We start from the raw sequence: 27,278 nt of genomic DNA on the forward strand, positions 1-27,278 counted from the left end.
AATTGATACTTAGTTTATAACAATGTCTTCTTGTCTCTCTACATTCCATGCGTGGTAACGCTGTAGTTTCGGCTGCTGTGACGCTTACCGGCGGGGGAAAATCATCACCGCGAAAAAAACTCCCGAGGTCTTGTCAAGCGGAGAACCAGCCGTTGACTTTCGTTAAGAGGAACCCTCTGATCCCTCTCTTTCTTTCTTTCCTTTCTTTTCTTTAGTTTGCTTCCCTTACATCTAGTCTTGATGTTACTTCGAAACAGTCTCTGCCGGTTCTCTACGCCGTCGAGCTGGATCTCGCGGGCTTCTCCATCCATTGCCATGCCTCTTCGCGCCAAAGTGACCAACCCGGCTTTCGGAGTTACTGCCAAGGTATGTATGGGTGAATTGTGTTGGGCATTACTGTTGCGCTTGTTTGGCAGTTGTTTGCTTTTCCTGGACAGTCGTGCTAACAATTGTAGATGTCGACGCTGGCAGAGCTCACCAAACCCCAAGAAGGGGACGAAACCGACGATGTCCTCTTCAATTCTCTCTACGGTGTTCGATTGGTCGAATTGAACCGACCTGCGAAGTTCAACGCCTTAAACGGTTCGATGGCACGGAAGATTCTCCCCAGATTGAAGGTGGGCACCCCGGGACTACAAAGGGCGTTACTTGGGAAGAGACCGGCTGCTAAACAATTTGAATGGGTTTAGGAATGGGAGAAATCCGAATTGGCGAATGTGATCATGGTTTCTGGCGCCGGGGAGAAAGCTCTCTGCGCAGGAGGAGATGTTGCTGCTCTGGCTCTGCAGAATGAGCAGGGTATCGAGGGACAGAAGAAGTCGTCGGATTTCTTTGGACTCGAATTCCGCCTCGACCACGCTATCGCGGGCTACAAGAAACCTTACATATCCGTCATGGACGGCGTTACTATGGGGGGTGGTGTCGGTCTCAGTGTGCACGCTCCTTTCCGGATTGCGACAGAGCGGACATTGTTCGCCATGCCCGAGACCACCATTGGATATTTCCCAGACGTTGGAGGCTCTTTCTTCCTGTCTCGTCTTGACGGTGAGATTGGAACCTACTTGGCTCTGACTTCGGAGCGTTTGAAGGGCGTGCAGTCCTTGTACGCCGGCATTGCTACCCACTACATTGACTCAAGCGTTTTGGGCAACATGACGCAACGTCTGTCAGAGCTGGTCTTCAAGGACTACTCCAGCTTGCGGGAGCGACTGGATCTGGTCAACCAGACTATCTCCGAATTCTCAACGGGCCTGCCCTCCATCCAGGAGCAGCCTATTCTTCTGGCCGGAAACCTGCGGAATGCCATCGACCGCTGCTTCCAGTACAACAGTGTGGAGGAGATCTTCCAGGCTCTCGAGAGAGAAGCGGAGCAGAAGGAATGGGCGCAGAAGACTCTGGAGACCCTGTCCAGCCGGTCTCCCACGTCTCTCAAGGTGGCTCTCCGCGCACTGCGCTTGGGCAGGAGATGGACTATCGACGAGACCTTCCAGCGTGAGCATGGGATTGCGGCACACTTCATGAGACACCCGGACTTTGTGGAGGGCGTCAAGGCCCGACTCATGTCCAAGCCGCCGCGCCAGGCCTCGTGGCAGCCCGCGACTCTCAGTGAAGTGACCGACGAGTATGTTGCCTCGTTCTTCAAGCTGCCTGAGGGCGAGTCTCGGATGGAACTATTTGGTGATGCCGAGTTCCGGGAATACCCTCATGCCCAGTACGCTCTTCCCTCTGAACAGGAGATCGAGCGGTTTGTCCGGGATACATCGAAAGACCGAAACGAGACGGTCAACCAATTCGTCAGCAAATGGGGTCAGAAGGAAGGCGTGAAGGAGAAGGTCGCCGAGGTTCTCGCTCGTCGGACGGTCAGCGACGGAAAGGGAGGATTGAAGTGGGACTAAGAGGAAATATAATGAAACCAATTGTCTCCAATGTACTTTATTGAATGCATATATGATTTTCGATTTTTCTATGTTTATTTAGCAGAATCTCGCGTGTCACGAGAGCAGCACTGTAGAACGACCTTGGTGGAACATCAGCCCACTTTGTGATATTCGGCGACGGCCATCGGTAATTTCTCTGCCGGTAAATCAAAACAACATCAATACCAGCGCGCGTACTCCAGTTCCTTCCAAGTGATATAGAAAGCTAAACAATGTCGCCAGAAGAGACTGAAGAATCGCTAATGGAGAGCTCAAGCGTTGCAGAGCTATTACTGCCAGGCCCGGATTCAGAATCTCCCCGATCATCTAAGCGGGTTTTGGTCCGGCTCTACATCTCGCACTTTTTATCAACATGGAACTCGCGCATGTTTGAATTCGGAGCTGTGCTGTTTCTGGCGTCTATATTTAAAGGGACGCTGCTGTATGCCTCCGTTTATGCGCTAGTTCGTTCGCTGGCTGCCGTGGTGTGCTCGTCCTGGTTGGGATCGGTAGTGGATCGGGCGAGTCGATTAGGTGCTGTTCGACAATCTATTGGTATTCTTTTATCGTCAAAATGTGCGTGATTACCTTATTATACTAACTTGAGTTTTAGTTTGGCAAAGAGTGCCCGTTGCTGCATCATGTGCATGCTTTGTGGTCCTTCTGGATACGGTGACAACGCCCACAATCGTGTCTCATGGCTTGTTCGTTGGAGTCGCCTTGCTGGCCTGCGTGGAGAAATTGGCTGCCATGGCTAATACCGTTTCTGTCGAGCGTGACTGGGTATGCTCGGGTAATCCTTTACTCATGACTTGCACCGTTCTGACTGTCATAGGCCGTCGTGATATCAGATAGTCTGGAGGTATCGAGACAAGGTGCGGTATGCCCTATTCAACATGGTTGGACGTAGCTGACAGTCCAGATTTGAATGCATATATGAGGCGCATAGATCTCTTTTGCAAATTGCTGGCACCGGTGTTTATCTCCCTCTTGGATGGACTGTCAACGAAGGCTGCTATTTGGACTGTTTTTGGAATGAATGCCGTTAGCGTTGTGATAGAATATGGCGCTATTGCACAGGTAGGCGCTCTTCAGGTCCATTGTCGAGTTTCTTCGTTGACGATCATCAGGTATACAAAGCAGTCCCGAAACTGGCACGGAATGAGAACGGTGACAATATGCTGGAAGAAAGCGAATCCTCTACACACAGCTTAGTCGGCTACATCAAACAAACCACAATTATTCCATGGCGAGAATATACCTCTCATTCCGTATTCCTCGCCTCATTTTCCCTGAGCCTACTCTACCTAACCGTGCTCTCGTTTGGCGCAACCATGGTCACTTATTTGCTCCACACCGGCTTCAGTCCTCTCGAGGTTAGCGGTATGCGAATTGGCTCTGTGGTTGCAGAGCTTTCCGGTACTTGGGCAGCTCCATTTATCATGGACCGAATCGGACCCATTAGATCCGGCTTGTGGTTCCTCAACTGGCAATCTTGTTGCTTGGCCGCTGCCGCGGCGGGTTATATCTTTCTCGATGCCAGCTCCCGGATGGTAGCAGTTACTTTGATTGTTGGCGTTTCTTTGAGCCGAATCGGCCTCTGGGGCTTTGATCTTGCGGTTCAATTTATGGTTCAGGAGGTAAGCATTTTCTTCCTATTCCTTTTTTAGTTCTGCAAACTAATTGTCATAGGGCATTGAGGAACATGCCCGTGCTCGATTCTCTTCTACTGAGATGGCACTGCAGAACGTTTTCGAGCTCCTGTCCTTTGCGACGACCATTATCTTTCCTCGACCGGAGCAGTTCAAGTATCCGGTGTTAATCAGTTATGGTGCTATTGTGCTGGCTGTCATCTGCTTCGCCGGATATGTTCGAAAGGAGCGAGGGCATCTGCTGCACCTGTCGAAGTTATGCTACGGGGGTGATAAGATGCAGAGGTTGAACAATTCTTTAAATTTACGGCATAGCTAGATTGCATCTTGCCCTGTATATATGCGGGTCTTGCATAGACATATTGCGATTCTTGAATAACAATGACCATTATTAACAGCATAGGAAATCTGTTCTCGTTTATGGTAGTTGGCATGTGAAACCGCATACACTCGGGGCTATACAAAACACTTCCGATGCCGCCATTGCGGGGACTCCATTCAGCAACTCCAAATCAGCAACACTCGATCGGCCCCGACACAACCATGTCTGCTCGTCACAGACACTCACAAGTGAACCGACGATGGAGGTATTTCTGGCGTACAACAATCAAACCTTTTCTGAATATAAAGGCTAATCAGAGCAGCCCCCAAGAGCACGGGGAACAGGCCGCTCCGGCCCGCGCAGACGAACAGGCTGCTTGACCTGCAGATCGCGAAAGGTTCGATGCGACGAGGCGAAACCACACTGCGCCAATTGTACTCGACTCCGGCTGGGATGTATCTACGACCAATTCTTTTTCGGGAGGGTCATGCCGCGACGGCGGAGTAGGACTGCCACTGTTTCGGAGAGCGATAGCTCAGGGACTCCGGGCCCACCGCTAGTACCGGCAGCAGAGGCACCAGCGACGGTGTCAGTCGAAGAGACGTCGACAATCGGGACTCCGGGACGTGCGAATGTTAATTTCTTGGACACAGTGCTACGAGCGGACGAGCAGCGACAGCGGGAATTCGGGACAGGCGATAATGCTGGAGGGTCGGGTCTGACAGGACCATTTGATATGCTTGGTTTCATTGGGGAGATAACATCTGAGTTGGGACAAAAGCAGTTGAATATCCTTAATGGGGTTTCGGATTTTGTCAGTCCGACGTTGGCCAGTTCTGGCGAGCAGCAGACATCGATAAATGATGGGTTCCCGACAGAACCCATAGACGGAATTCATGCAGAGACACCCGAGGTGTCAGTTTCAGAGGACGGGACTCAAGCGACATACGAGGAACAATTGCTAATGTACTTTCTGGAAATCGAGTCGCTTCCAACGATCTTTGGACCGGTCAATATGGAATGGAAGTACGCGCGTCCAGCTCTGCTATCGCAGTCGCTAGACTCTTATCCGCTGTTGAATGCCGTATATTGCTATGCGGATGTGCACAAGGCGATCATGGAGGGGAAACGATGGAAATTGGCACCGACGTATCATCGGCGAGCCAGCCTGGGCATCCAAGAATGTATCCTGGGAGACGTGGACGAGTCAATACTGAAGAGGGTATTTGCGGCAGTGTTTCTGCTCATGCTGTCTGAGGTACGTTTTCCAAAGTTATTTGACTCTACCTGTGTCTAAAGGTCGCAGCTGCTCTCTTCCCCCGATTTGTGCCGTCCCGGGACCTCGTTTCTGCACTCTGCATATCTACTGCTCCAACGATTCCGCAATCGAACAAAGCCATGGACCGGACTGGCGCACCTGACAGTGTCGTGGGTTTCCTTGCTGGATGTCAAGGCATTAATCGCAGGCCGCGATGGCGATCCTCTTATCGAATTGGGCCAACTTTCGGAGCCTAATCTGAGTTGGCATGCGGATAATAGCAGCATGCATTCTGCACGAGCAAAGGAACCCAACGGTGACAAAGATCTACTTTCGAGGCCGGGCTATCTCATTTATGATGCTATCGCGGGACCCGTATTCCGATTCTACATCCAAGCGCAGCAAGTCATCCGGCGCATAATCTACATCGATCTTCACCACCGTAGCCGCGGGACACTCTCTGACGAATTCGAAGTCTTGCAGATTGCACACAAGGTCGGCGCAGACCTCGAAACGCTCTGGAACCGTCGGCCGCGGGTGCTGGACATATATGACAAACCGGAAGAACTGTTTGACACACTGAGCCCGCCTGTTGCCATCGAGATCTGTCGTACATTCAGACAGTACGTAGCCAACTTCCTTGCCAGTTTCATCTACCTGCATCGAGTTGCGTTTGCTATCTACCCCCGGACAGACCGAGTGCATGGTGCAGTGGACCAGATCATCCAGCTAGCAAGAGTTGAGACTGCTCAGCAAGAGCAGGGAAACTTGGTGCCAATGAGCTTCATCTGGCCATTATTTGTGGCCGGCTTGGAAGGGTCGTTAGAGCAGCGAAGGTGGATTGTACAGGAGATGCGACGGATGGCTGAAAACGCGGCTGCACCGCAGCAGAGACATCCCAACGCGACGCAGGCGCTGATGCTGCTAGCAGAGATGACACGGCGGCAGGATGAGTCTCGGACGGGCGCGGACTCGCGATGCGTAAGACGGGAATTGTTTGCTGATTCTTTCGTAATGATATGATACCCTGAAAAATATGTACGGAGTACCGGCTTTCGGAGCATTTGGTTCCATCAGTAGGACTCAGTTGCTATTGGAAGAGTTGAATGAAGTCAATGTTGATCTGTCTCGCTACATCACCGCGAAGACTGATGATCTGGCACGAAGAAAAAAAAAATACACGGACGGTCTGAAAAACGAAGTGAAAAGTGCTCTGGGCAACCAAGCTGGAGGCACCTTTCTCTGGGTATCTCTCATGCTCAGCGAGCTAAAATACGTACCCAATCATCACGTCTTGAACAAGCTCAAAGATCTTCCGAAGGGACTCGATCAAATATACACAATGATTTTGAACAGGATAAATGGAACGGAGGATGCTCAATTTCTTTCATTCACCCTGCTCGCTGCCAAGCGTCCTTTGAAGAGAAAGGAAATAGTAGCTGCATACGTATTACACAAACACGGCACCCTGATGGAGGCCCAAATCCCCCATGACTACCGCGATATATGCTCTTCATGCAGCCCTATCGTCCATATCGCCAAAAGGGATAACGCCGAGGGCACTGTTTTCTATGCCTCCGACGAGGAGAACTACGAGGATGATGCAGCAGTCAGTTTCTGCCACCAATCAGTCAAAGAGTTCTTGCTACAAAGTTACTGTCGTTCTAATATACCATGGGCCCACACCACCCTGGACAGCGCGAATCTTCACATGTTTGAGATGTGTTGGCGTTTTCTCATCGCAGTTGAGTCGACCGGTGGTAGGTGGATTCTCCGCCGCAAGAACGATAGCCTGACTAGGGAATTCCATGTACACTTGGAACCTTATTACTGGAAGTATCCATTTTTCAGATACGCATCCAACACATGGGAAGACCATGCAGCAGCAAGTTATCCCGCCTTAATGAAGATTTCAAGATTGATCTTGCTAAGTCACCGGCATTACGCGATGCTTGGTTTTCCCGGACGGCCATGGAAGGACAAATTGAGGTGTTGAAATATCTACTGTATCAACATGGAGCCGATCACACACCAGTGATCGAGGGTAGCTATGCAGCAATACACGGGGCTGCTTGGTGTGGACATAAGGAGGTCGTTCAATTTCTGCTGGGAACACGTCGAATCGATGTCAACTCGAAAGATGAAAACGGCATGACAGCACTGTCATGGGCTGTTTTGGGTGATCGTCAGGAGGTTGTTCAGTTGCTGCTTAGCACAGATCAGGTTGATGTCAATTCAACGGGTGATCTTGGCGGCACCCCATTGTCATATGCTGCTACACACGGCCATAAGGAAATCGCTCGATTGCTGTTGGGCATGAATCAGATCAATGTCGACTCGGAGGACTTCATGGCCATGACACCATTGAGATGGGCCGCTAAGGAGGGCCATAAGGAGATGGTTCGGGTGTTGTTAGAGACAGGTCAGGCTGATGTCAACACGAAAAGCGAAGAAAATGGGTGGTGCTATACGGCATTAGAATGGGCCATTGAGAATAACGATGAGGGAGTTGCTCGGCTCCTGCTTGACCTAGGTCAGGTCGAGAATGGCCATTTACTCGATGCCTTGTCATTTGCTGCTTCACGTAGCAATAAGAAGAAGGTCCTACTGCTGTTGGATACTGAACATTTTGAGTTCAACTCTCTGGCTGAAAATGGCGGTGCACCGCTGAGGTATGCTGCGGAGGGAAAGGATGAGGAAATCGTTCAGATGCTGCTGGACGCAGGTCGGCTTGACCCGAATGGGAAGGATAAAGACGGTCGGACAGCACTACATGCTGCTGCTCGATTTGGCCGTATAGGAAATGTCCAACTACTGCTGAAGTCAGGTCGAGTTGATATCAACTCAAAAGATGAAGACGGTTGTACACCGCTAGATTTGGCCACGAAAAATCGTCACAAAGAGGTCATCCCGTTGCTACATGCAGCATGAAAGATTCCATGTAAACACAGCCAATGCTGGCTCCGTGTTGGAAATAAGAGTAAGTCAACTGATTCGAACGAAGCCTCTGACACTGTTTTCGAATTCCTACTAACACATGGGAACTGGTATAAGCAGAATCTCTGTGACTGAACGCTGTGAAACTCCTGGCATTAATATGGCTTGAAGCTAGGGCTATGAATACGAAGTTTGACGCCGAAAGATCAAACGGCATTATTTGTTTTCCTCTGCTTTTGCAATCAAATCAAGTACTCTTTATTTGCGAGCAATCAACTTAGTTATTGGTTGAATAATTCGAAATTGTGTATACTGTACAGGTATGTATCATGTATCTATGACCGTAGAGGAACCTGCTCCTCTCGATCTGATCTCTTGAAGCCATCATCTTCTTCGCCCAATAGAAGATACGACGGTCCATCAAATAGCGCCGTAATCTCCTCCAACGACTTCCCCTTGGTCTCCATGAGAAAGCCGATAACGAATCCAGCAAACAGCAGATCCAATATGCCAAAGAGCAGGAACGTGGCCCATCCGATACCCGCCATGATGTACGGCGTAGTAGAGGACCAGAGAAAATTGAAGAGCCACTGGGAGGCGACACCGAAGGCGACACCCGGCTCACGGATGCGGGTGGGGAAGATCTCCGATATGCAGGGCCAAGGAAGCGGGCCCCAGGAGAGGTTGAACGCAATAATGTTGAGATAAATGAGAAGGACTGTTATGAGACCAGCTGTTGGTATCCCCCCCTCATCGGATGATGTCGACGAAGGCGAAAGTGGTTCTGGTGGCGGATGCGCCTTAACAACGAACGCGGTAATGACCATACAAACAGACATGACCAGCGCGCCGTAAATAAGACAAGGTTTACGTCCGAATCTCTCCGCGATGAAAACCACAAACACGAAGCAAGCAACAGCTTTCACACCACCAAACACGCCGGTTAGTAAAAGATTCTTGTCTCCTGGACCAACGAGCATGGCAAAAAACTGCGGGCCAAAATAGGCAAGAGCCGTGGCGCCGGTGGACTGCTGGGCGAGGAAGATGGTGAATCCCAGAAATAGACGGTGGAGGTTTGGTTTATGGGTGATAAGTTCTGAAAGGTGGAAGTCGGCGCGGGTCTGCAGTTCGGTTTCGACACCGGTTTTGATAGTATTGAATTCGGCGTGGACTTCGTCCGTGCCTCCACCACGGACCCAGGCGAGGCTAGCCCAAGCTTGCTCCTCCAGAACTTTATTTTGCGTGTGATTATTGGCGTTGTGGAATAAAAGCCAACGGACGCTTTCATGCAGGGTTAGCATTCCCAGGCCCATCAAGGCCCCAGGGACGAGCTGCAGAGCCATAGGAATCTGCCATTGTTTTGACGAGGACGACGGCAGCAACTTGGCGACAGCATAATCCACCCAATACGAAATTAATATCCCAATAGTAAAGGTGAATTGGTAGCAACTCCCGAGTCTCGCCCGGATCTCCTTCGGACTCATCTCACCTAGGTAAATAGGGATAATAGTCGCAGAGCCCCCGATCCCAAGTCCGCAGATCGTACGACCCATATAAAACGTCATCAACGTCCCTGAACGAATCGTTTCAAGTACCACGCCTGCACAGAAAATCCCCGAGCACACCATCATGGCTAATCGTCGTCCGCCGCGGTTTGTCAATGGCCATACGGCAAAGCAACCGATGAGGGCACCGGCTTGCTGGATACCCACTGCTATAGAGCTGACGCGAGTTTTATCGTCGCTTGTGAAGTTCAAGTCATTTTGGAAAGAATCAAATGTGAGGACGCCGCCTTTCCGGGGTTTAATGATTCATATGGTCAGTTTCATTTATCTGACCATATGAAGAAGGGAACACACCAATGACTCCAGAGTCATATCCGAATAATGCCCCACCACAGCAAAGCACAGCAGTGAGCCAGTATATCCGGAAAGCGGCCTTTCGAGCAACAGCATGGTCATTACTAGTACTACTAGGTATAGCGACAGTAGCATCAGGGGTCAGAAACCCCGGATCACCAGGATCCAACTGGGGAACTTGACGATATGAAGGCGGCGTAACTGAAGACATTCCAATGGCACATTACAAGGTTAGGTTGATAGGAGTGGCTTTCCCCATTTTGGACAAGTTGAAGATATTCAACCCCTGGCCGCATTGCTGAAACGATTATGTCAGCGATGGTGACGTAGCCGATAGCCGAGTTGCGCAAGCCGTGAGGAGAATCACACCATGATAATATGAATAGAGGAAGAGTATTATAGCATGGACAGGAAAAGGAGATAGATGAAGAAAAAGGGAGAGAAGAGAGCGAGTAGGTGACATGGTGTGGTAAATCCGGAACCCGGAGGTTGTTCACTGGCGGGAAGGCCAGTTATGTATATAAGTAGTACGGCATAACCACAGAATGAACATCTTAAATATTCAAATGGTACACAGAGTAGCTTGTGTCTCGCTTATCATGGTCTGCTTTCTTCGCTGAGTTACCCCGGATGAAATGTAACCATGTGGGAATACTGCAAGCCCTAAGGGTCGACGATACAGAGCAACCCGGCATAACCAACCTATTCTCATCATATCCGCGAGTAAGTATATACTTCCGTCACATATTTTTAGCAGACTAATTCATACTGGCTACCAGTGTGAAACAGTGGCATAACTGCTCGTAAGTACTACGCAGTTCGTATACCCGATAGGGAATACTAGCCGACAACCGACGGCCGATTACTGTGAATTCTATGTAGACCAACATCTCCTCATTCACATCAGCTTCATTCCATCTTCTACAGAGTGTATATACTTCTTGGATATTAGCCATGCCCCGTCCAAACTTCCTCATCATCGTCGCCGACGATCTGGGCTTCTCTGACGTCGGCTGCTTTGGCAGTGAGATTCGTACGCCCAACATCGACCGTCTTGCCAATGATGGCGTTCGGTTTACTGATTTCCATGCTGCTGCTGCCTGCTCGTAAGTACTCCATTTCATAGACATCTGGACCCATGCTAAGAGAATAGACCGACCCGTGCCATGATCATGACTGGCACAGACCACCACATCGCTGGCCTGGGCAACCTAATCGAATGGACAAACATATCAGGCCAAAATGGCCCCAAGGGCTCGCAGATGAGCACTGCTCCTCAGCGCGGTATGCCAGGCTACGAAGGCTATCTGAATGAGCGCGTTGCTGCTCTACCCGAGCTCCTGCGCGACGCTGGCTACCACACCCTCATGTCCGGGAAGTGGCATCTGGGTCTCACGCCAGAGCGATCGCCGCATAAACGGGGTTTTGAACGATCATTGGCACACTTGCCGGCTTGCTCGAATCACTATGCGTATGAGCCCCAGTTGCAGGGAAATGATGAGACGCCCACGTTCTTGGAGGCGAGCTATATCGCCCTGCATACGGAGGATGACCATTACGTGAAGAAGTTGCCAGAGGGATGGTACTCAACAGACGGATATGGTGATAAGATGGTAGACTATCTGAAAGATTGGAATGAGAGCAAGAAAGACAAAAAAGTCGAGGATCGTCCATTCTTTGCTTACCTCCCCTTCACGGCACCACATTGGCCTCTTCAGGCTCCTCGGGAGTACATCGACCACTACCGCGGTGTCTACGACGAAGGTCCAGACGTCCTCCGCCAGCGTCGTCTGCAGCGCCTCAAGGAGTTAGGCATGATCCGTGAGGATGTCGAGGCACACCCCGTTGTCGCTGAAGAAGTCAAGGAATGGAATGACTACACGCCCGAGGAGCAGAAGCTCTCATGTACGGCCATGGAGGTCTACGCGGGGATGGTTGAGTGCATCGATGCCAATGTCGGCAAGATCATCGACTACCTTTCCTCCATCGACGAACTGGACAACACCTTCGTCTGCTTCATGTCTGATAATGGCGCTGAAGGCGCTGCCTACGAGGCCTATCCACTTGTTCAAAGCGGCGTTCTTCCGCATCTGCAAAAATACTACGATAACTCACTCGAGAACCTTGGAAATTACAACTCTTTCATCTGGTACGGTCCACGCTGGGCACAGGCCGCCACTGCACCATCCCGGTTATACAAAGCCTACACCACCGAAGGTGGTGTGCGGGTACCGTTTGTAGCCCGGTTCCCGGGTAGCGTCAACTCGTCCCACGCCCGCAATCACAGCATTACTGACCAATTTGCCACGGTCATGGATCTTGCTCCCTCCATTCTCGACATGGCGGGCGTCCCCCATCCTGCCCCAACCTACCAAGGCCGGGAGGTAGTTCCCATGCGTGGCAAGAGCTTCTATCCCTGGGCGCGGGGAGATGCAGCCCGCATTCACGAGAAGGACTTTATCCAAGGCTGGGAGACGTGTGGCCGGGCAGCCTTGCGCTTTGGCGATTGGAAGATTGTCTATATTCCCAAGCCCAAGGGTCCGGAGCGGTGGCAACTGTACAGCCTCGTAGATGACCCCGGTGAGATCCACGACTTGGCCGAAAAAGATCCCGAGCGGTTGCAGCAGTTGCTCAAGTTGTGGGATCAGTATGTCCTCGAGACGGGCGTTATTCCTTTGAATCCGGATTTGGGAGAATTTCTCGAGGCAACTGAAGCGCAGATGCCTGAGAACGCTTGGATGGAGTATGATTATTGGAAGAAGGGGGCTCGAGATGAGCCGGAGAAGTTTATGCGCAAGCCGGCTAGGTTGCAGCGGACTGTGAAGCAGTTTTAAGCGAGGTTGATGTGCATTTCGAATGTAGGCCTGCGCAGGCAAGTTTAGCTTAGATTGTCGAAATATATTCTGAGTTGCAAGACTGGAAGACATTACTAACCTGTTCCTTCTAACTATGCCATATAAGTGGTGGCGAATATTCCTTGGTTCATTCCACGTACTATCGTCACTTATTCCAACTTCAAGGGATACTATTCACAGGGGTATTAAGCCACTAAAAAGCGTGAACGTCGAGATATATTTTAACATTTTACTTGCCCCGCGTTGTATGAAGTAACGGCATCATCATCTGCCAATTAGGAAATATTCTTTTGCGAGAGACATCGAGCGTTTCATTATTATTATTATACCTATAAATAACTCATTTTCTCTTTTATTACTGAACACATGCAATAATCCCACCTCACGATGAGCATGGCGTCCACTACGGGCAGACATAGCGCCTTGAGGGCCGCCACCGCCGACAACGGCACCGGTTGGGATCGCGGTCACGAGGGGCTCATTGTGCAGCCATCTTCCTACCTCCGCCCCCGAGGTCTGTCGCATCCAATGGCTTTCGTAACAGCAGGGGCCCTGTCTGAGAGGGCGATTGACCGAGAAGAGCGTCAAGGTTTGGTAAGTGTTTTTGTTGGTTTGTTGTTGTCGCACTGCTTTCTTCCGACTTCCACGCGCAGAGTTCAAAGAGAGGGAGGGGAAGAAGAGAAGGGAGACCAGTGACAGTGGGACTGCTTTTGTTGAATTCGTGCTATAAGTCTTTGTTTATCTAGGAGCTCTGCTAAAGATCTTGTTATTCTATTCCTAGCGTGCCATTCGCAATTTCCTCAAAGTCCGCAACAGTTACGATGTCCTGCCGCTCAGTTTCCGTCTCATTATTTTCGACACTTCGTTATCCGTCAAAGAGAGCTTGAATATCTTAATCCAGAATGGCACGTATTTGTTCTCTTCGTTACAGTTGTCGTGGGAGATCCGAGATGATCGAAGGGATTGAGGGGCTGACGGTACACCCATGTGGAGGCTACAGGCATCGTATCGGCACCGTTATGGGATTCCAAAACTTCGACATTCGCTGGACTGTTGACGACTTCTGACTATATCAATGTTATTCAATATTATTTCCAGAACCCAGCCGATCTGGACCAGATCGACGGGTTTCGACTAGACCATCTCAGAGGTACGCATCGCTCCAAGTCTCATCGCAGTCTGATCTAGAAGCTGATCGCTTCTTTCTACTGTACAGATGTCGAAAAAGCACTTGGTGTTGCTCCTCCGGAAACCATCTCCATCGACCCCGAGCGTCCCCTCTACGAAGCATGTCGGCGCATGCTCGAATCGCGAGCCCGCAGAATCCCCCTGGTTACGAACGACAGCCAAACGGACCGGGCGCATGTTTTGAGTGTCGTCACCCAGTATCGTATTTTGAAGTTTGTTGCGGTCAACGTCAGTGATACCCAGAAGCTGCGGAAGCCCCTCCAGGAATTATTACTGGGCACCTATGATGACATTGCGACTGCGTCGATGGATACCCCAGTCATAGATGTTATCCACATTCTGGTGAAAAAGAGCATTTCCAGCGTGCCGATCCTGAACTCCGAAGGTATGCGCAGTGATCATTCTCCGCGGAGTCAGATACTAAGGAAATCCAGGCGTTGTGTACAATGTTTTCGAGGCAGTTGATGTGATCTCCTTGATCAAGGGCGGCGTTTATGACGATCTGAGTTTGACCGTTGGTGAAGCTTTGAAAAAGCGTTCTCCGGTACGTTTCCATATTCCTCTTTGATAGTGTCATTCGCTGACTTGGTTGTCTCTAGGACTTCCCGGGCATCTACACCTGCTCACTTACAGATGGGCTGGACACCATTTTTGATACGATCCGCAAGTCTCGCGTGCACCGCTTGGTCGTGGTGGATGAACATTTCCGGCTCAAGGGTGTCCTCACTTTGAGTGACATTCTACAATACATCCTTCTTGAGGGTGAAACCGATGAAACGTGATTATGATCTACTTCTGCTTTTCTAAGCCGTTATATCTCGTGTATGACACCTATTGCATGGAACTGGCGTTTTTCTTTCATTCGGCTGCGAGTCTCAGCAGAGCTCTGATGAGTAGCAGTAGGAATATGATTTTTTTCTTTTTCCGTTTATTTTCATCTGTTACTCGAATTGTGTAGATTATTTGGAATTCGTAACGCCTTCGATATAGCATGGGCATATATATAGCAATAGAATGTTACATACTTAGTTCATGTGGAAGAACTTCTCCCGTAAGATGAGTCTCTGGGCGTCTGTTCTTTGTAGGGCTGAGCCATGCAGAGCTCGACATTCTCGACTGAGCAGTTCATTACAACTATCCTCCTTTGACATTGAGGACCAGTCTACCAAATCGTTTTGGATATTCATTCTCCATAAACAAGCAGGATCATTAGCTATGTTGCAGGTCCATGGTCTACAGAGATACTGGAACAGGCGGCAAGAGCGTACAAGGAAAGAGCGAGCCGGCTCGTCCCTGCCGCTTACCTAGACCTACCACTTCGACTCATCGACGCAGCAACTTTTCTCGGACCTACAGTTTCCACTGTTCCTTAATCAAAGCATCGCGTTTATCCCTTGAAAGTTCGTTACCCGTTCAAAGCTGGCAATGGGGTTCTTCAACCTCTTCTCCTACTGGTCCCCGCCCACGAACAATAACAACTCTACCAACACCCACAGTCCTGACAAGTACGAGGCAGGTCGGCAGTCATGGACGTTTATACAAGATGACGGAATCGAAATTGCTACTCAGAAGACGACCCCATCGCCTACGATGGATGCAGCCTTCAAGGACTTGATCTACGCCGATAAACCCGTTTCCCCAGAAGCCATCGAGCAAGATCTCCAGAGAGACTCAAAGCTATCATGGAGAGGGTCAATGAGGTTGAGTGGGATCAAGACGCTTCTTCGCCCGCGCAGGCATCGTCATTCTGGCTCGGAGGCATTGAGTGAATCGGACAGATTTGATTCTACTATTGAACAGCCAATGCAACGCAATAGTCTGGGCGTCTTCACCCGTTTTCCGGATACTATTGGCAATAAGCGTGTCGATTCTGACGAGACACCCACGCAAGGGTTTAGCAGCCAGCTTGCGATCCCCGAGCAACGGAAAGTTAGTGACAAAACCGTGGAAACCATGGCGTCATTCGAATCAGAGGAAACGACTTCAACTGTCTGCCGTCACCCGTCAAAATGCCCGGCAGCCCAGGCCATCCTAGAGAACAGAGGATATGTCTATGAGAACCCGTTTGGCGATTTCCGGCAATTATCCGGATCCAGCAACCTGTCCACCGATGCCAACACATGCTCTGCGAGGCCGTCGATCTCGGAATACGGAGACGACAATCTTTGGGCGGACCATGGGCTTCGCTGCAGCAAACGTCGAGCCGGTAACCTACCACGAAGGAGTTCCATTTTCAGGGACATCTCGAACATATCCAATGAAAGCACTTGGTCTGCCCATATCGATCAACAGAAGACCGTTGAAGCGTTCAATGATATGGCTGGCCAACTGTGCTTGCGTCCTGTGACGTTTGGCGAGGAAGCTCATGCAGGTAAAGGTAAGTTTTGGTTTCAAGGTTCTGTTTGTTCGGATGGCATCTGACACGACTTCTAGCCAAGAAACCCGATTTCAGCGCCGCAGACAAGCTACATAAACGAGATAAGATACTTGGCCGAATACGAAGCATGCGCTCCAATATCCAGATGAGGTCTCAGTCCATACCACCAGAAACGGAGCAGCGAGGAGTGCGTCGAATGAAGACGTTCGCTAATCTGTCCTCTCGTCCTGATTCATTCACCGCGCTGAAGGGCAAGTCGCTTGAGACACTCGCACGGTTAGGAGGTTATAGTTATCTCAAGCCCCAGGCGGACTTTGCCCCTGCTGTACTCAAGCTCCCTGTATGTCTTGCAGCGACTGCGACTTATTTGCAACGTTACGGTAGGCGATTTTTCTCAGTTATTTGCCTAATGAAACGGAACTGACACCTCACGAAAGGCCACGAGGTAGAGAACCTCTTTTTCGACCCTGGAGACCTGAAGACTGCATCCCGCATATACGAGCATTTTGCAAACCAGGTTCTGTCGGCAGAACGAGAAGAAGACAAGATCCAGACGACCATGCGCAGTAACCAGATGCCCGCGGATATAATCGAGCCATTGCAGCGAGATACGACTCCTAAGCAGCCGCCACCATACGTTCTCAGTGTGGCTTGGGTCTTCAAAGCCTTGCTAGCGGGTATCCCTGATGGAATTCTAGGATCCAAGGAGCTCTATCAGGTTTTGGTGGACATCTCGTACGGACGTCAACCGTACATATTCAGCAAGCGGAAATCAAAGAACCAATCAAAAGCACCACCAGAAGCAGAAGTGGATCGGCAGTCGAAATCGGAGACAGGATCGCAATCGAAACAGCAGCTAGTATCGCCGTCAGAGCCGCAGGTCAAAGCGCAGAAGCGACCGGATGATTGCTTGGAGGGGCTGACGCCATGGGAACACACTCAGACCAAGGCGATCGCGCTGGCGATCCTGTCATTGACGAACAAGATGCATCTTGAACTCATCTGTGCGGTGTTTGGGTTGTGCGAGGTACTTCTCCATGAGGTGCAGCGACATATTGAGGATCAGTGGGTGCGTAACATCCCGAGAAAAGAGCGACTTCGACCTAGTTGGGCAGCGGGCCTCTTGGATGTGGATCGGTTAAGTCGGACTTTGGGACCTTTGCTGACCAACCGGATATCTCATGGAGACGAAAAGCTCTGTTCCGAATATCGAATGGTACCAAGTGCGTTGCAGGAAGAGCGGGTGGTGAGGATGCTGTTGGAGCATTGGCGCGGCGTGAGTCGCCAGTTGCGATGGTGGGAACACTGCGGATGCCCTCCAGAGCGGGTGATTTTGCCGCCGGAAGAGGAGGAGCAGAGCATGAATCAGGACGAACAACAAGAGATGCAAATCGAAATCGAAGGGGTGGAAGAGGAACGTCGTGCGGAAAAAGGGACCTCTGGTCTTTAATTGGTCTATGGGTTTGCTGTACGGAAAGTCGAGACGATGTCTGGTGTGTTCATGATGAAATCAGTGGCTGGAAGACACAAAGGTGGTTTGCATTGTGACTGGATACCTTGTGGGGGGATGATATTCTCCGTGATGTGATTGTATGAGCTGTATGGAATCTGCGGCAGAGCCGTTGAGGGTTATGCATCCATGCTTCCGCACGCTAGGCACGGAACGATTGGTGGATGGGGCGGGAAGAGAACAACATGGATTAACTAAAAAAGTACCGTGCATAGAGAATAATGAACGGAGTAAGCTACTACAGTTACCTTTCAGAGCTACGATGTGCAAATCCTCGCCCAACTCGGTACTTCCGTGTCGAGTTCAAAATAAGAGCAAGATACAAATGGCGATGAACCACGACGGAGCGTATCCACCAAAGGAGAATCGGGCGCAACAAGAGACAGGGAACTATGATCCGGGTGGGTAGACAGTAGTGTGTATGGCCAAGGTTGGGAGCAACCCGTGGAACCCGAGCAGAGCTTCTGAATCGCCGGCAAAAAAATCCGACTGACAATGACGATGACGAAACCGGGGGTGGATTAGTCAGGGTCTCAGGGGAATGGTCTTGATTTTGGATTGCTGTGTTTTTTAGGGAAATTTTGATATCGATATTGTACAGTCCAGTGTACTCCGGAGTAAAAGTGTACTCTGTATAGGTGCTCTGATATCTGTAGGGGAGAGCATTGACCGAAAAAGGAATAGTCAGTGACCGAGCGGGACTCCGCTGTAGTCGGCTGTCATACTGGAGTCCTATGGTTCACTCTCCTCTACACTCCTCCTGGAACTGCTCCCCCCGCCAGTGCATGATGTCAACACTTCTGTACCTTCTGGTCTCGACCCTCCTAAGAAGATCACAGAAAGAAGAAACATCCGACCAATCACTGGCCACAGCGGGACAATCAATCTTGTTCAGAGCTGGATTTCCTGTTCTTTTCCTGCTCTATAACCTCATCTATAATTTCTCGCGATCCGTGTGAATGGACACACGAGTCTAAAGAAATATATATGTACTCTTGACTACCCTCACGGCTCCGTGGTTGCTATAAGGCTCCCCCCCATGGTTACTTCCCAGCTGCCTACTGCTTCGCGCTTGCCTTAGAGCTGAGGGAACAACAATACTACTGTCTCGCTTCCTCTAATTTTCCATGTCCGGTTCCCCCCCCTCCCTTCCCTTTTCTCCTCTTTTTCTTCTTCCGCTGTCAACGGCCCGTCTTTGACAGTTCCATCCCTTACGCTGCTTTAGATACCAAATCCTTCACTCATTTCTCTTCTCTTCGTCTCCATTCTTTCTCTCCCCCATTTACCCTCCTTTTGAAATCCTTAGCATCTTTCGTCTATAGCAGCCATGTCGCTCAACATGCTAGATCAATCCAACTACGCTCGACACGGTCTGCCGATGCCCGAAGGCGTCAGCCCCGGCCTCTCCTCCGCCCTCCAGGGTGATTTCTTGGGCTTGTCTCTCCCCGAAGAAGACAGTCACTGGGGTATCGGTCCCATCTCACCATCCTTGCCCTCCTGGAATGGCAAGCACGAGCAGGCCTTCACCAATCCCAATCTGGAGAGGGATTTCAAGCACACTCGTGTTCGCAATGGCCAGCCCACTCCTCCTCCATATGATGATGCCCGCTCGTCCCAGGAAATCTACCCGCCTTTGCCCCAGTACCATCTTGGGGCTTCTCCCCCGACTTTGCCGGACCACGGCCATCGTCGAAGCTACAGCGAGCACTCGGGTTATGATGACGATCAGTCTTACGCCGGTAGTAGCAGCAACAGCAACAAACGACGCAAGACCTCCAGATCGTCTGCTATCGACTTTGACGACTCTCACCCGGACCGTGCCAAACGCGAGAAGTTCCTCGAACGGAACCGTTTGGCTGCGAGCAAGTGTCGCCAGAAGAAAAAGGAACACACCCAGCAGCTTGAGACCCGCTACAAGGAGCAGTCTGACAAGAAGGAGACGCTTGTGGTGGAGATTGCTCGCTTGCGTCATGAGATTCTAGGTCTCAAGAATGAAGTGCTGCGGCATGCTCAATGCGGAGACGAACCCATCAAGCTCCATTTGGCTCAGATGGTCAAGAAGATCACCTACAACGACACCAGCACCACGGCGGCCGAGCTGTCTGATGCAGCGGATGCCGTGTCGACCTCGGAGGAGCCCTCTACTCCAACGGCCCAACAGCAGCCTCAGCAGAGCCAGCAGCAGGGTGTCATGTCCTTTGGTTTCGATGACGCTCTGCAGCCTGCGGTCTTGGAGCAGCAGATGCGTCGGGATTCCGAAGCATCTCTGGTGTCGCACCCGTTTTCTTCGGAGGACAACTTCGACGACCTGATCAATGTCTGATGCGTTTGATTTGTCGCTTTTGTTTTACGTGATACGAACTTGTTTTTGATCTCGATTGAACAAAAAGGGTGGTTAATTCTGTTATTTTTAGCAAGGCGCGGGTGGAATTTGTCTCTTATTGTTTCTGGGTGAGGGTTTATTGATTCGTTCTTTAGCGAGGATTGAGGCGTCTGGAGTTTGAACGGAAAGCTCGTTTTAGTCTTATACGTGATGAACGATGGAACGATACGCGTTGCTTAATTGCTGGGAAACCATACATAGCATATTGAATGGATGTGGTTTGACGAGACTGCAGTATATCCGGATGATTTGCATATTGCCCTATATGCACCCTACAAGACTCTTTCAAGCGTTTACCCGGCCATACATTGACCAAATGGTCCGTTAATTGTTCAAACATAGATAAATCGGGTCAAATGGCCGAGAATGGGCAATTGTATTCAAAGTAAATGCTGAGGTATGCACAAAAAGAAAGCCCTAACCTCCAATTTGCTCCCAAACAACGCTATTAATGCCGATGATAACGGTAGACAGCTCGCAACCATGTTAAATGACAGAATTATACAATATGCAGTAGCGAAAATGTAACAGATCGGAAACGAGGCAGGATTCAAAATATTTAGGACAGGCAAAAAGATGCCGATCAAGATTTCTCACCAGAATCACCCTGGGTCTGCGACAGGCTGGGCTGAGGACCGCCCCTGAGATAATTCTCATACTCTCCGATCCGCTTGCCTCCTTGGATCCAGCGTTCATAGTAACCGTTGCGTCGCGATTCAGCCAGCTTAATCAATGCTGGCCAGTAGGTTGCGTGGTCATACTGGAACTCCACGTCGCCTCCCATAGTTTTCATTAGGTGGTCAGCAGGCACGTGTTGACGGAGGTCCTCGTTGAACTTCATCTTCTCTTTGGTGACTGGGTCAATCCATCTGGAGATTGCCTTGAAGAACCAAGAGAGCCAGGATGGCACTAAAACGGGTTAGCAGCCAGCCGGTAAATAGAAGAAAGTGGCCACTCACTATTAATGACCAAGGCCCGGCCTAATCTCTCCGGATAGTGGTTCTGGAGGATTTGCAGTGTCTGGTATGCCTGTGTAGGCGACGCGTTCTGGTCCGACGACGCCTGGTTGAAATCGACCACCAAAGCCAGAGTCTCCTGGTCCGGAACCATGAGGTCAATTACCCTTTCCAACATGAAAACAAGATGCTGAATCTGCCGGTCGCTCTTTTCCGTGTTCTGCTTCGAGGGGCATAGATAGTGACAAGGCCGTCCATTGATGTCGTAGCCCAGGATGATTTGCTTCCCAGTTTCATTCTCAATGGAGATGTAGTCAGCGGTCAGCTTTTCCAAGCCATATTCCCGGCGCCATGTAAGGGTGCTCTGTAACCGAGCAACTGCTTCGTCCACCTTTTGCTTATCCTTCTTCTTTTTATCGTCCCACTTGACGGCACGGAGATACCGGATCAGACATTCGCGGGTTAACCACAAGCGCTCGTCGTCGGTAATTGGGGCCGTAGGAGCATTCTTCTTAGACGTGGTCGGGATTGTTGACCACTTCGAGACCTCCTTTAAGACTTGGTTGTACAACCCCTGTTGTTGCTCCGTAAGCGGTTCCGGCGCAGGTATGTGTGTTGTGTTGAGAGGTTTTGGGAATGGCTTCTGAATCAAACCATCAGCGGCTGACGATGGGAGCTTCAATTCCAGTTCCCCTTTGGCTTGCGCTTCCGCTGTAGGAGCTGCTGTGGCAGCTGTGTTCTGGCTCTCCGGGCTGGGGACTGGCGCATTGGCGGTTTCCGACGGTTCTGCGGCCATGGTGAGATCTCACAACGGGGAATGATGCAGGATGGCTGTCAATGGCGTATGTAAGGGAGTAATAAAAAGTATTATTGCAGCCGACACCCCTGTAAATAGGAGAAATATTTGTTGATCTGCCTATTCGGCCTCAGGCCCACTACTAATGATTATCGGTATCACGTAACTAGCAAAAAAAGAAGGCGGTCAGAGCCATCGCGCGTCTTGCACGCGTCTCCCGCGGACTTGACTCCAGCGCCGATGGCCATCTTCTGTTGTTATTATTGACAGATTGATAAACTATGGATGACACTACAGCAGAGCTCAATGAGCTCTTTGCAGCCTCTGCCCCTGATGGGCTGCCCAAGGACGTCCTCACGGAGTTGCAGTCTATTCTGCGAGTCCAATTGATCTCCCCGCAAGAGCTGTTCTACAAATGGGAGTCATATTGTTTGAAAATGGGCGCGGAGGAGACCAAGATGAACCTGGAAACGGTTCGGTTGTTCAAGCGAGATGTCCAAGACAGTCTGGAGCGAGAGAGTCGAGGCAGAGCTGGACGGCAAACGGAAAAAAGGAGCACAGTGACCGCAACCCCACGAGTTGGCATGGCGTCGGATGTGTTTGGGATGTGAGGCTAGACACACTAGATACAGCCTGGTCAAAGAAGCTAACCAGCTTAGGTTGGACGGGTTGACACCGAATACCAAGACCCCAAACAGCGCAAAGCGCAAAGCGGATTTCGCATCGCCTTCGATATCGAAAATTGGAAAGTCTGAAGTAACGCCAGTGAAGGGAAAGACCGCGGACGGGCTGCAGTATGTTCCGAGATATCGATTGCTATGCTGGTGGGCGGTGGACTGACGAGTGCAGACCCGTCACCTTTGCGGAACGCCAGAATCCAGGACAAACGCTCGAGACGCTTAATTCCCATTTACCACTGTCAGAAACCCCGATTGCACCCTTCCCAGAAGCCCGGATACGACCGACGGCCAACACAGACCTGAAGAAGTTTGGATATAAACCAATGGCAATGCGCTTGTCTGAAGCATCGGAGATCTTGGACGACCGGATTGACGAACTCATGTCTCTACTTCAACCGCAGTATGAGTCGGAGGATATCGCGTTCGGTAGCGCATCTATACAGAGCACAAGTGAGATCATAGCAGTTGGGCGCATTGCATCGGACAGTCTTGAGGGCAAGCTCAACACGGCATCTCTGGTGCTTGAGACGTCGAGACGGACAGGAGCCGGTCTGCGAGTCCCATTGAAATTGGATTCGGTACCATCGGCCAATTTCTTCCCTGGCCAGATCGTGGCTTTGAGGGGTATTAATGCATCTGGAAACTACTTTACGGTCAAAGACGTCCTCCCCATCCCTACACTTCCGCCAGCAGCGTCATCACCGGTCACCTTGGACGGCATTACTGAACGAGTGGGCGAAACCCCGTTGAATGTGATGGTCGCCTCGGGGCCATACACGGCAGATGACAACCTAAACTTCGAACCGCTACATGAGATCTGCCAAAAAGCCGCAGACAGCTTGGCAGATGGGCTGGTATTATTAGGGCCATTCCTGGACATCGAACACCCCCTTGTCGCATCGGGCGATTTCGACTTGCCTGACGTTAACGGATACGACCCAGACACAGCGACGCTGGCTACCGTCTTCCGCCACTGTATTACAGCCTCGATTCAGAAGCTCGTCGCCGCGGTGCCAACAATCACAATCGTTATGGTACCCTCCGTGCGTGACGCGCTAAGCAAACACGTCGCGTGGCCCCAGGAGCAGATGCCAAAGAAGGAGCTCGGGTTACCGAAGCAAGTACGAATGGTGTCGAACCCGGTGACGCTCTCGTTCAACGAGACAGTTATCGGAATGTCATCGCATGATGTACTATACGAGTTACGACGAGAGGAGGTCGTGCACGGCAGACCTAAAGAGGGGAACTTGCTCACGCGGTTGTCCAAGTATCTCATCGAGCAGCGTCATTTCTATCCTATCTTCCCACCCACGGCACGGGAGAACCTGCCTAAGACCGGGACAGAGAGCGGACTGGCGACGGGCGCAATGCTGGACGTTAGCTATTCGAAGCTTGGAGAGTGGTGGAATGTGCGGCCGGATGTGCTGATTGTGCCGAGTGCGCTGCCTCCATTTGTTAGGGTAAGCAGCATACAACCTCGGTGGAGTTTATTCAGCTTGCTAATCAAAACAGGTCGTCGATAGCGTACTCGTGATCAACCCCGGAACCCTCTCGAAACGCCGCGCAGCCGGAACGTACGCACAACTCGCAGTGCACCCACGAACATTCGACGACGAAGAACGCGACCAGAAACAAATGAGCCATAAGATTTACGAGCGCACACGTGTGGATATCAACCGAATATAATAGCATAATGGGTATCAATACATCACTACCTTGGTCACACAGTGCCATAAACATCAAAAAGAAATCACCGCAGACAAATAGTCCTCCTCCCCCCCATCAACCTCCCTGACTCTTTAACCCTTATTTTCCTCCCCCTCCCCCTCCCAGCCCCAGCCCCAATATTCTCTCCCGCAACAATCCCCTCCATCCCCAAATCCCTCCAAACAGCCTCCCGCCTCCTCTCCATCGCCCTCGTAATCCCAAACGCCGCATGCTGGTCCGGCACAACATCATCCTCGTCCTCCGGGTTCGGCGGCTGGTACTGCGGTAGCACGTAGATTTCTTCGATGGGTAGGAAGGACGGGACGAGGGTCGGCGAGGATGAGCCGTAGGTTACGGTTGTGTTATTGTGGGTGTGGGATTGGGGATTGTGCGAGGTGGAGGTTGGGGACGTGTGCGGGCGGGTGAAGTCTTCGAAAAAGTCGGCGAGTCGGGGGTGGTGCATGTGGAGGTTTGTTATGGAGGAGTCTTTGCTCTGGTGCTTGTTAATTGAGTTTGTATGGTTGGGGTTGGGGGTGTGAAATATATACCATTTTGGCGGACTGCGTTTGTTTCTACGACGTGTGTTCGGTTGAAACAGGGTAGTGCGAAGTATTCCGTAGAGCAATTTGAGTTTATAAAGGAGGAATTGCAGTCAAGAAATGCGATGTCAACGAGATAGATCCAAACAATACTACGACCGCCTTATTCTGCCGGCAATTCCACTACGCTGCATGATCAATTGAACCGCCATACACCATTCACATAACACATAACAACATAGAGTACTAATCAGTCATAGCGCCTGAACTTTTAAACATTTTCATAACCCGAAGGAAAATGCAAGACAGAAAAGGAAAAGCTCCTAAAGGCTGGTACTCATCCGATGCACAATAGGAACAGCACTAGGAGGCAAACTGCCCATCTCCGTAACAACCATATCAACATACTCGGCCGGTGTCACGTCGTACATGAGATTCAACAGCTGCAGATTAGGCGTGTCTCTCCAGTCCTTCAATGGCGATGAGGCGTTCTTCAATGCCGGGTTGGGTTCCAGCGGGCTTGCATTCGTAGGCGGGACAGGGGTCTTGCTAGCTTTCTTCTTGTTTTCAGATGACGACTCTGCAGCTGCAGCCGCAGCGGCCGCAGCAGGGTCCGGTAAGCCGGTGACTTGCTGCGGGGGATGTGTGGTGACCATCTCGTCTGCGTCAGCGATTTCGTTGACGACGATGCTGTCCAGCGCGACGCGGTCGGTGAACTTGACTGTCTCGCAGCAGACGATGACGGGGACCTCGACGCCGCCGGCCCGTTCCTTGGCGGACATGGCGACGAGTGCAGTGCCAACGCGCGAGTATAGTCGTCCGTTACTGGTCATGGCGTGCGCGCCCAGGAAAACCTTGGTAGCGTCTTTGATGGCGTGGCTGATGCCGTTCATGAGCGAGTACTGCACGTCGAGACCGGCGTTGGCCAGCGCGCGAGCGAGGTTCTTGCCTTCGAACAGCGGGCGGGAGTCGATGATGGACACGCGGAACTTCTTGCCTTGCTTGTGTGCGTTCAGCAACGTCTGCTTGACGAGCGAGCTACCGGCAAATGTGACAATCACGTCGCCGTCCTTGATCTTCTGCGCCGCACTTCCAGCAACCACCTGGTCGGCCACGGTGATCTTCTCACGGATGAAGCTGTCGATAAACTCGCAAAGTGTTTCCTTGGCGTCTGCTTCGGGCACGGACGGGTCAATCGAGGCGATGGCCAACTTGAGGGCACGAATAGCATTTCCCTGACTGATGGAGAGGGGACGGCATGTCGAAAGGTAGGTAATCTGATGAGACAAATGGGCCGTAAGATGGCGCGACAGCGAGGTACCGAGCGGAGTTGTATACGCTTCGATCACCTAGGCCCGTTAGCACCCACACAGTTCAAGTCCAAATAATAAAAGGCATACCCTCTTAAAAGCCAACAACGTAGCCACACATCGCGCACTACTCCCACAAACCACATAGTCCCTCATCTGCAATCCCAGCGCCAAAACAGCCGGATGCACTTCCTTCCCAGCGCCCGCAACCGTCGCCCGCCGCTGCTGTCCATACAAATGTCCAAAGACCGCAACATTCTTCTCCTCAGCCTTCTTCTTTTGCTCCGCAGCGCTGGGCTGGCCCGGTGTCTGCCCAGACGGCCGACGGGGTAACCCTCGTCCCTTGTCTCCGCTAGCACCGGATCCCCCAGCAGGTTGTCCATGTCCCTTCTTCGGCGTAGCGGGGTGACCAGCACCGGCACCAGCAGCGCTACCGCCAGCAGCAGAACCACCGGCAGGGGCAGGAGCACCGCCGGCCTCGCGATCGAGCTTCTCCTTTGCTCTGCGAGCGGCTTTTTCGGCTTTGGCGCGTTTCTTCAGCTCGGCGCCCGTCAGTTTTTCGGCTCCGTCGATCGCGGGGGTCGCGTCTTTGGTATCTTTGGGCTTTGCTTCTTTCTTTTCTTTCTTCGGTTTGCCGGATTCTTTCGAACGTTGGGTCTGTTGTTGTGGTTGTGGTTGCGAGGGGTTCGAGGAGGCCTCCGACTGGCGCTGCTGGGCAGGCACCTCAGAAGCTGGGGCGGATAACGACGAGGCTAGCGCCGGATCGACTGGATTCGTCATGACGGTGGATGCGAAGGGAACAAAAATAAAACGGTGTTGGAAAAGTTCCAGTCAAGAGGGGCATTGAAGATTTGTCGGAGAAGAGAAGGGGGCGGGTTGTGGGGAGACTGACTCACGGCAGAATTATGATGCACGGCCCTAACACTCTACTGTAGTACTACAACTATAAAAGATAATTACTGGAATGGTTATTCAAGATAACGTAATCGGACACCGAGCTGCGCGGGACACCGAGCTGCGCGGCGGCGGCGAG

General features: G+C 51.2%; 13 protein-coding genes across 13 annotated transcripts; 9 read left to right on the plus strand and 4 right to left on the minus strand.

The window, feature by feature from the left end:
* Positions 1-240: 240 nt before the first annotated feature.
* ACHE_41315S (mitochondrial 37S ribosomal protein mS47) lies at positions 241-1,895 on the plus strand (the record flags this gene model as incomplete). The annotated part of the gene is made up of 3 exons (XM_043279611.1): positions 241-366; positions 456-617; positions 690-1,895. 3 exons carry the CDS (start codon positions 241-243, stop codon positions 1,893-1,895), a joined length of 1,494 nt encoding a protein of 497 aa, XP_043137273.1.
* Positions 1,896-2,149: 254 nt separating this feature from the next.
* On the plus strand, positions 2,150-3,887 carry ACHE_41316S (putative iron-regulated transporter; the record flags this gene model as incomplete). The annotated part of the gene is made up of 6 exons (XM_043279612.1): positions 2,150-2,471; positions 2,530-2,699; positions 2,752-2,791; positions 2,839-2,996; positions 3,047-3,556; positions 3,609-3,887. The coding sequence occupies 6 exons, from the start codon at positions 2,150-2,152 to the stop codon at positions 3,885-3,887; spliced, it is 1,479 nt and encodes a 492-aa protein (XP_043137274.1).
* Positions 3,888-4,149: 262 nt separating this feature from the next.
* On the plus strand, positions 4,150-6,171 carry ACHE_41317S (Zn(II)2Cys6 transcription factor; the record flags this gene model as incomplete). The annotated part of the gene is made up of 3 exons (XM_043279613.1): positions 4,150-4,155; positions 4,213-5,148; positions 5,197-6,171. The coding sequence occupies 3 exons, from the start codon at positions 4,150-4,152 to the stop codon at positions 6,169-6,171; spliced, it is 1,917 nt and encodes a 638-aa protein (XP_043137275.1).
* Positions 6,172-7,014: 843 nt separating this feature from the next.
* On the plus strand, positions 7,015-8,079 carry ACHE_41318S (ankyrin repeat domain-containing protein; the record flags this gene model as incomplete). The annotated part of the gene is made up of 1 exon (XM_043279614.1): positions 7,015-8,079. The coding sequence occupies one exon, from the start codon at positions 7,015-7,017 to the stop codon at positions 8,077-8,079; it is 1,065 nt and encodes a 354-aa protein (XP_043137276.1).
* Positions 8,080-8,420: 341 nt separating this feature from the next.
* Positions 8,421-10,155, minus strand: ACHE_41319A (sugar porter family MFS transporter; the record flags this gene model as incomplete). Its single annotated transcript, XM_043279615.1, has 2 exons — positions 8,421-9,877; positions 9,945-10,155. The coding sequence occupies 2 exons, from the start codon at positions 10,153-10,155 to the stop codon at positions 8,421-8,423; spliced, it is 1,668 nt and encodes a 555-aa protein (XP_043137277.1).
* A 743-nt stretch (positions 10,156-10,898) lies between these two features.
* ACHE_41320S (arylsulfatase) lies at positions 10,899-12,778 on the plus strand (the record flags this gene model as incomplete). Its single annotated transcript, XM_043279616.1, has 2 exons — positions 10,899-11,050; positions 11,098-12,778. The coding sequence occupies 2 exons, from the start codon at positions 10,899-10,901 to the stop codon at positions 12,776-12,778; spliced, it is 1,833 nt and encodes a 610-aa protein (XP_043137278.1).
* Positions 12,779-13,186: 408 nt separating this feature from the next.
* snf4 (AMP-activated serine/threonine-protein kinase regulatory subunit SNF4) lies at positions 13,187-14,769 on the plus strand (the record flags this gene model as incomplete). The annotated part of the gene is made up of 6 exons (XM_043279617.1): positions 13,187-13,393; positions 13,581-13,704; positions 13,800-13,949; positions 14,016-14,372; positions 14,422-14,531; positions 14,587-14,769. 6 exons carry the CDS (start codon positions 13,187-13,189, stop codon positions 14,767-14,769), a joined length of 1,131 nt encoding a protein of 376 aa, XP_043137279.1.
* A 643-nt stretch (positions 14,770-15,412) lies between these two features.
* Positions 15,413-17,814, plus strand: ACHE_41322S (uncharacterized protein; the record flags this gene model as incomplete). The annotated part of the gene is made up of 3 exons (XM_043279618.1): positions 15,413-16,364; positions 16,421-16,744; positions 16,802-17,814. The coding sequence occupies 3 exons, from the start codon at positions 15,413-15,415 to the stop codon at positions 17,812-17,814; spliced, it is 2,289 nt and encodes a 762-aa protein (XP_043137280.1).
* A 1,387-nt stretch (positions 17,815-19,201) lies between these two features.
* On the plus strand, positions 19,202-20,197 carry atfB (bZIP transcription factor atfB; the record flags this gene model as incomplete). The annotated part of the gene is made up of 1 exon (XM_043279620.1): positions 19,202-20,197. One exon carries the CDS (start codon positions 19,202-19,204, stop codon positions 20,195-20,197), a length of 996 nt encoding a protein of 331 aa, XP_043137281.1.
* A 643-nt stretch (positions 20,198-20,840) lies between these two features.
* Positions 20,841-22,009, minus strand: ACHE_41324A (CRAL/TRIO domain protein; the record flags this gene model as incomplete). Its single annotated transcript, XM_043279621.1, has 2 exons — positions 20,841-21,166; positions 21,217-22,009. 2 exons carry the CDS (start codon positions 22,007-22,009, stop codon positions 20,841-20,843), a joined length of 1,119 nt encoding a protein of 372 aa, XP_043137282.1.
* A 281-nt stretch (positions 22,010-22,290) lies between these two features.
* POL12 (DNA-directed DNA polymerase alpha subunit POL12) lies at positions 22,291-24,375 on the plus strand (the record flags this gene model as incomplete). Its single annotated transcript, XM_043279622.1, has 4 exons — positions 22,291-22,616; positions 22,669-22,803; positions 22,859-24,149; positions 24,202-24,375. The coding sequence occupies 4 exons, from the start codon at positions 22,291-22,293 to the stop codon at positions 24,373-24,375; spliced, it is 1,926 nt and encodes a 641-aa protein (XP_043137283.1).
* A 64-nt stretch (positions 24,376-24,439) lies between these two features.
* Positions 24,440-24,947, minus strand: ACHE_41326A (Apc13 domain protein; the record flags this gene model as incomplete). The annotated part of the gene is made up of 2 exons (XM_043279623.1): positions 24,440-24,889; positions 24,945-24,947. 2 exons carry the CDS (start codon positions 24,945-24,947, stop codon positions 24,440-24,442), a joined length of 453 nt encoding a protein of 150 aa, XP_043137284.1.
* Positions 24,948-25,258: 311 nt separating this feature from the next.
* ACHE_41327A (translation initiation factor eIF2B subunit delta) lies at positions 25,259-27,025 on the minus strand (the record flags this gene model as incomplete). The annotated part of the gene is made up of 2 exons (XM_043279624.1): positions 25,259-26,284; positions 26,336-27,025. 2 exons carry the CDS (start codon positions 27,023-27,025, stop codon positions 25,259-25,261), a joined length of 1,716 nt encoding a protein of 571 aa, XP_043137285.1.
* Positions 27,026-27,278: the final 253 nt, after the last annotated feature.

The sequence above is a fragment of the Aspergillus chevalieri genome, chromosome 4, assembly GCF_016861735.1.
Source record: "Aspergillus chevalieri M1 DNA, chromosome 4, nearly complete sequence".
In the NCBI taxonomy this organism is placed as follows: domain Eukaryota; kingdom Fungi; phylum Ascomycota; class Eurotiomycetes; order Eurotiales; family Aspergillaceae; genus Aspergillus; species Aspergillus chevalieri.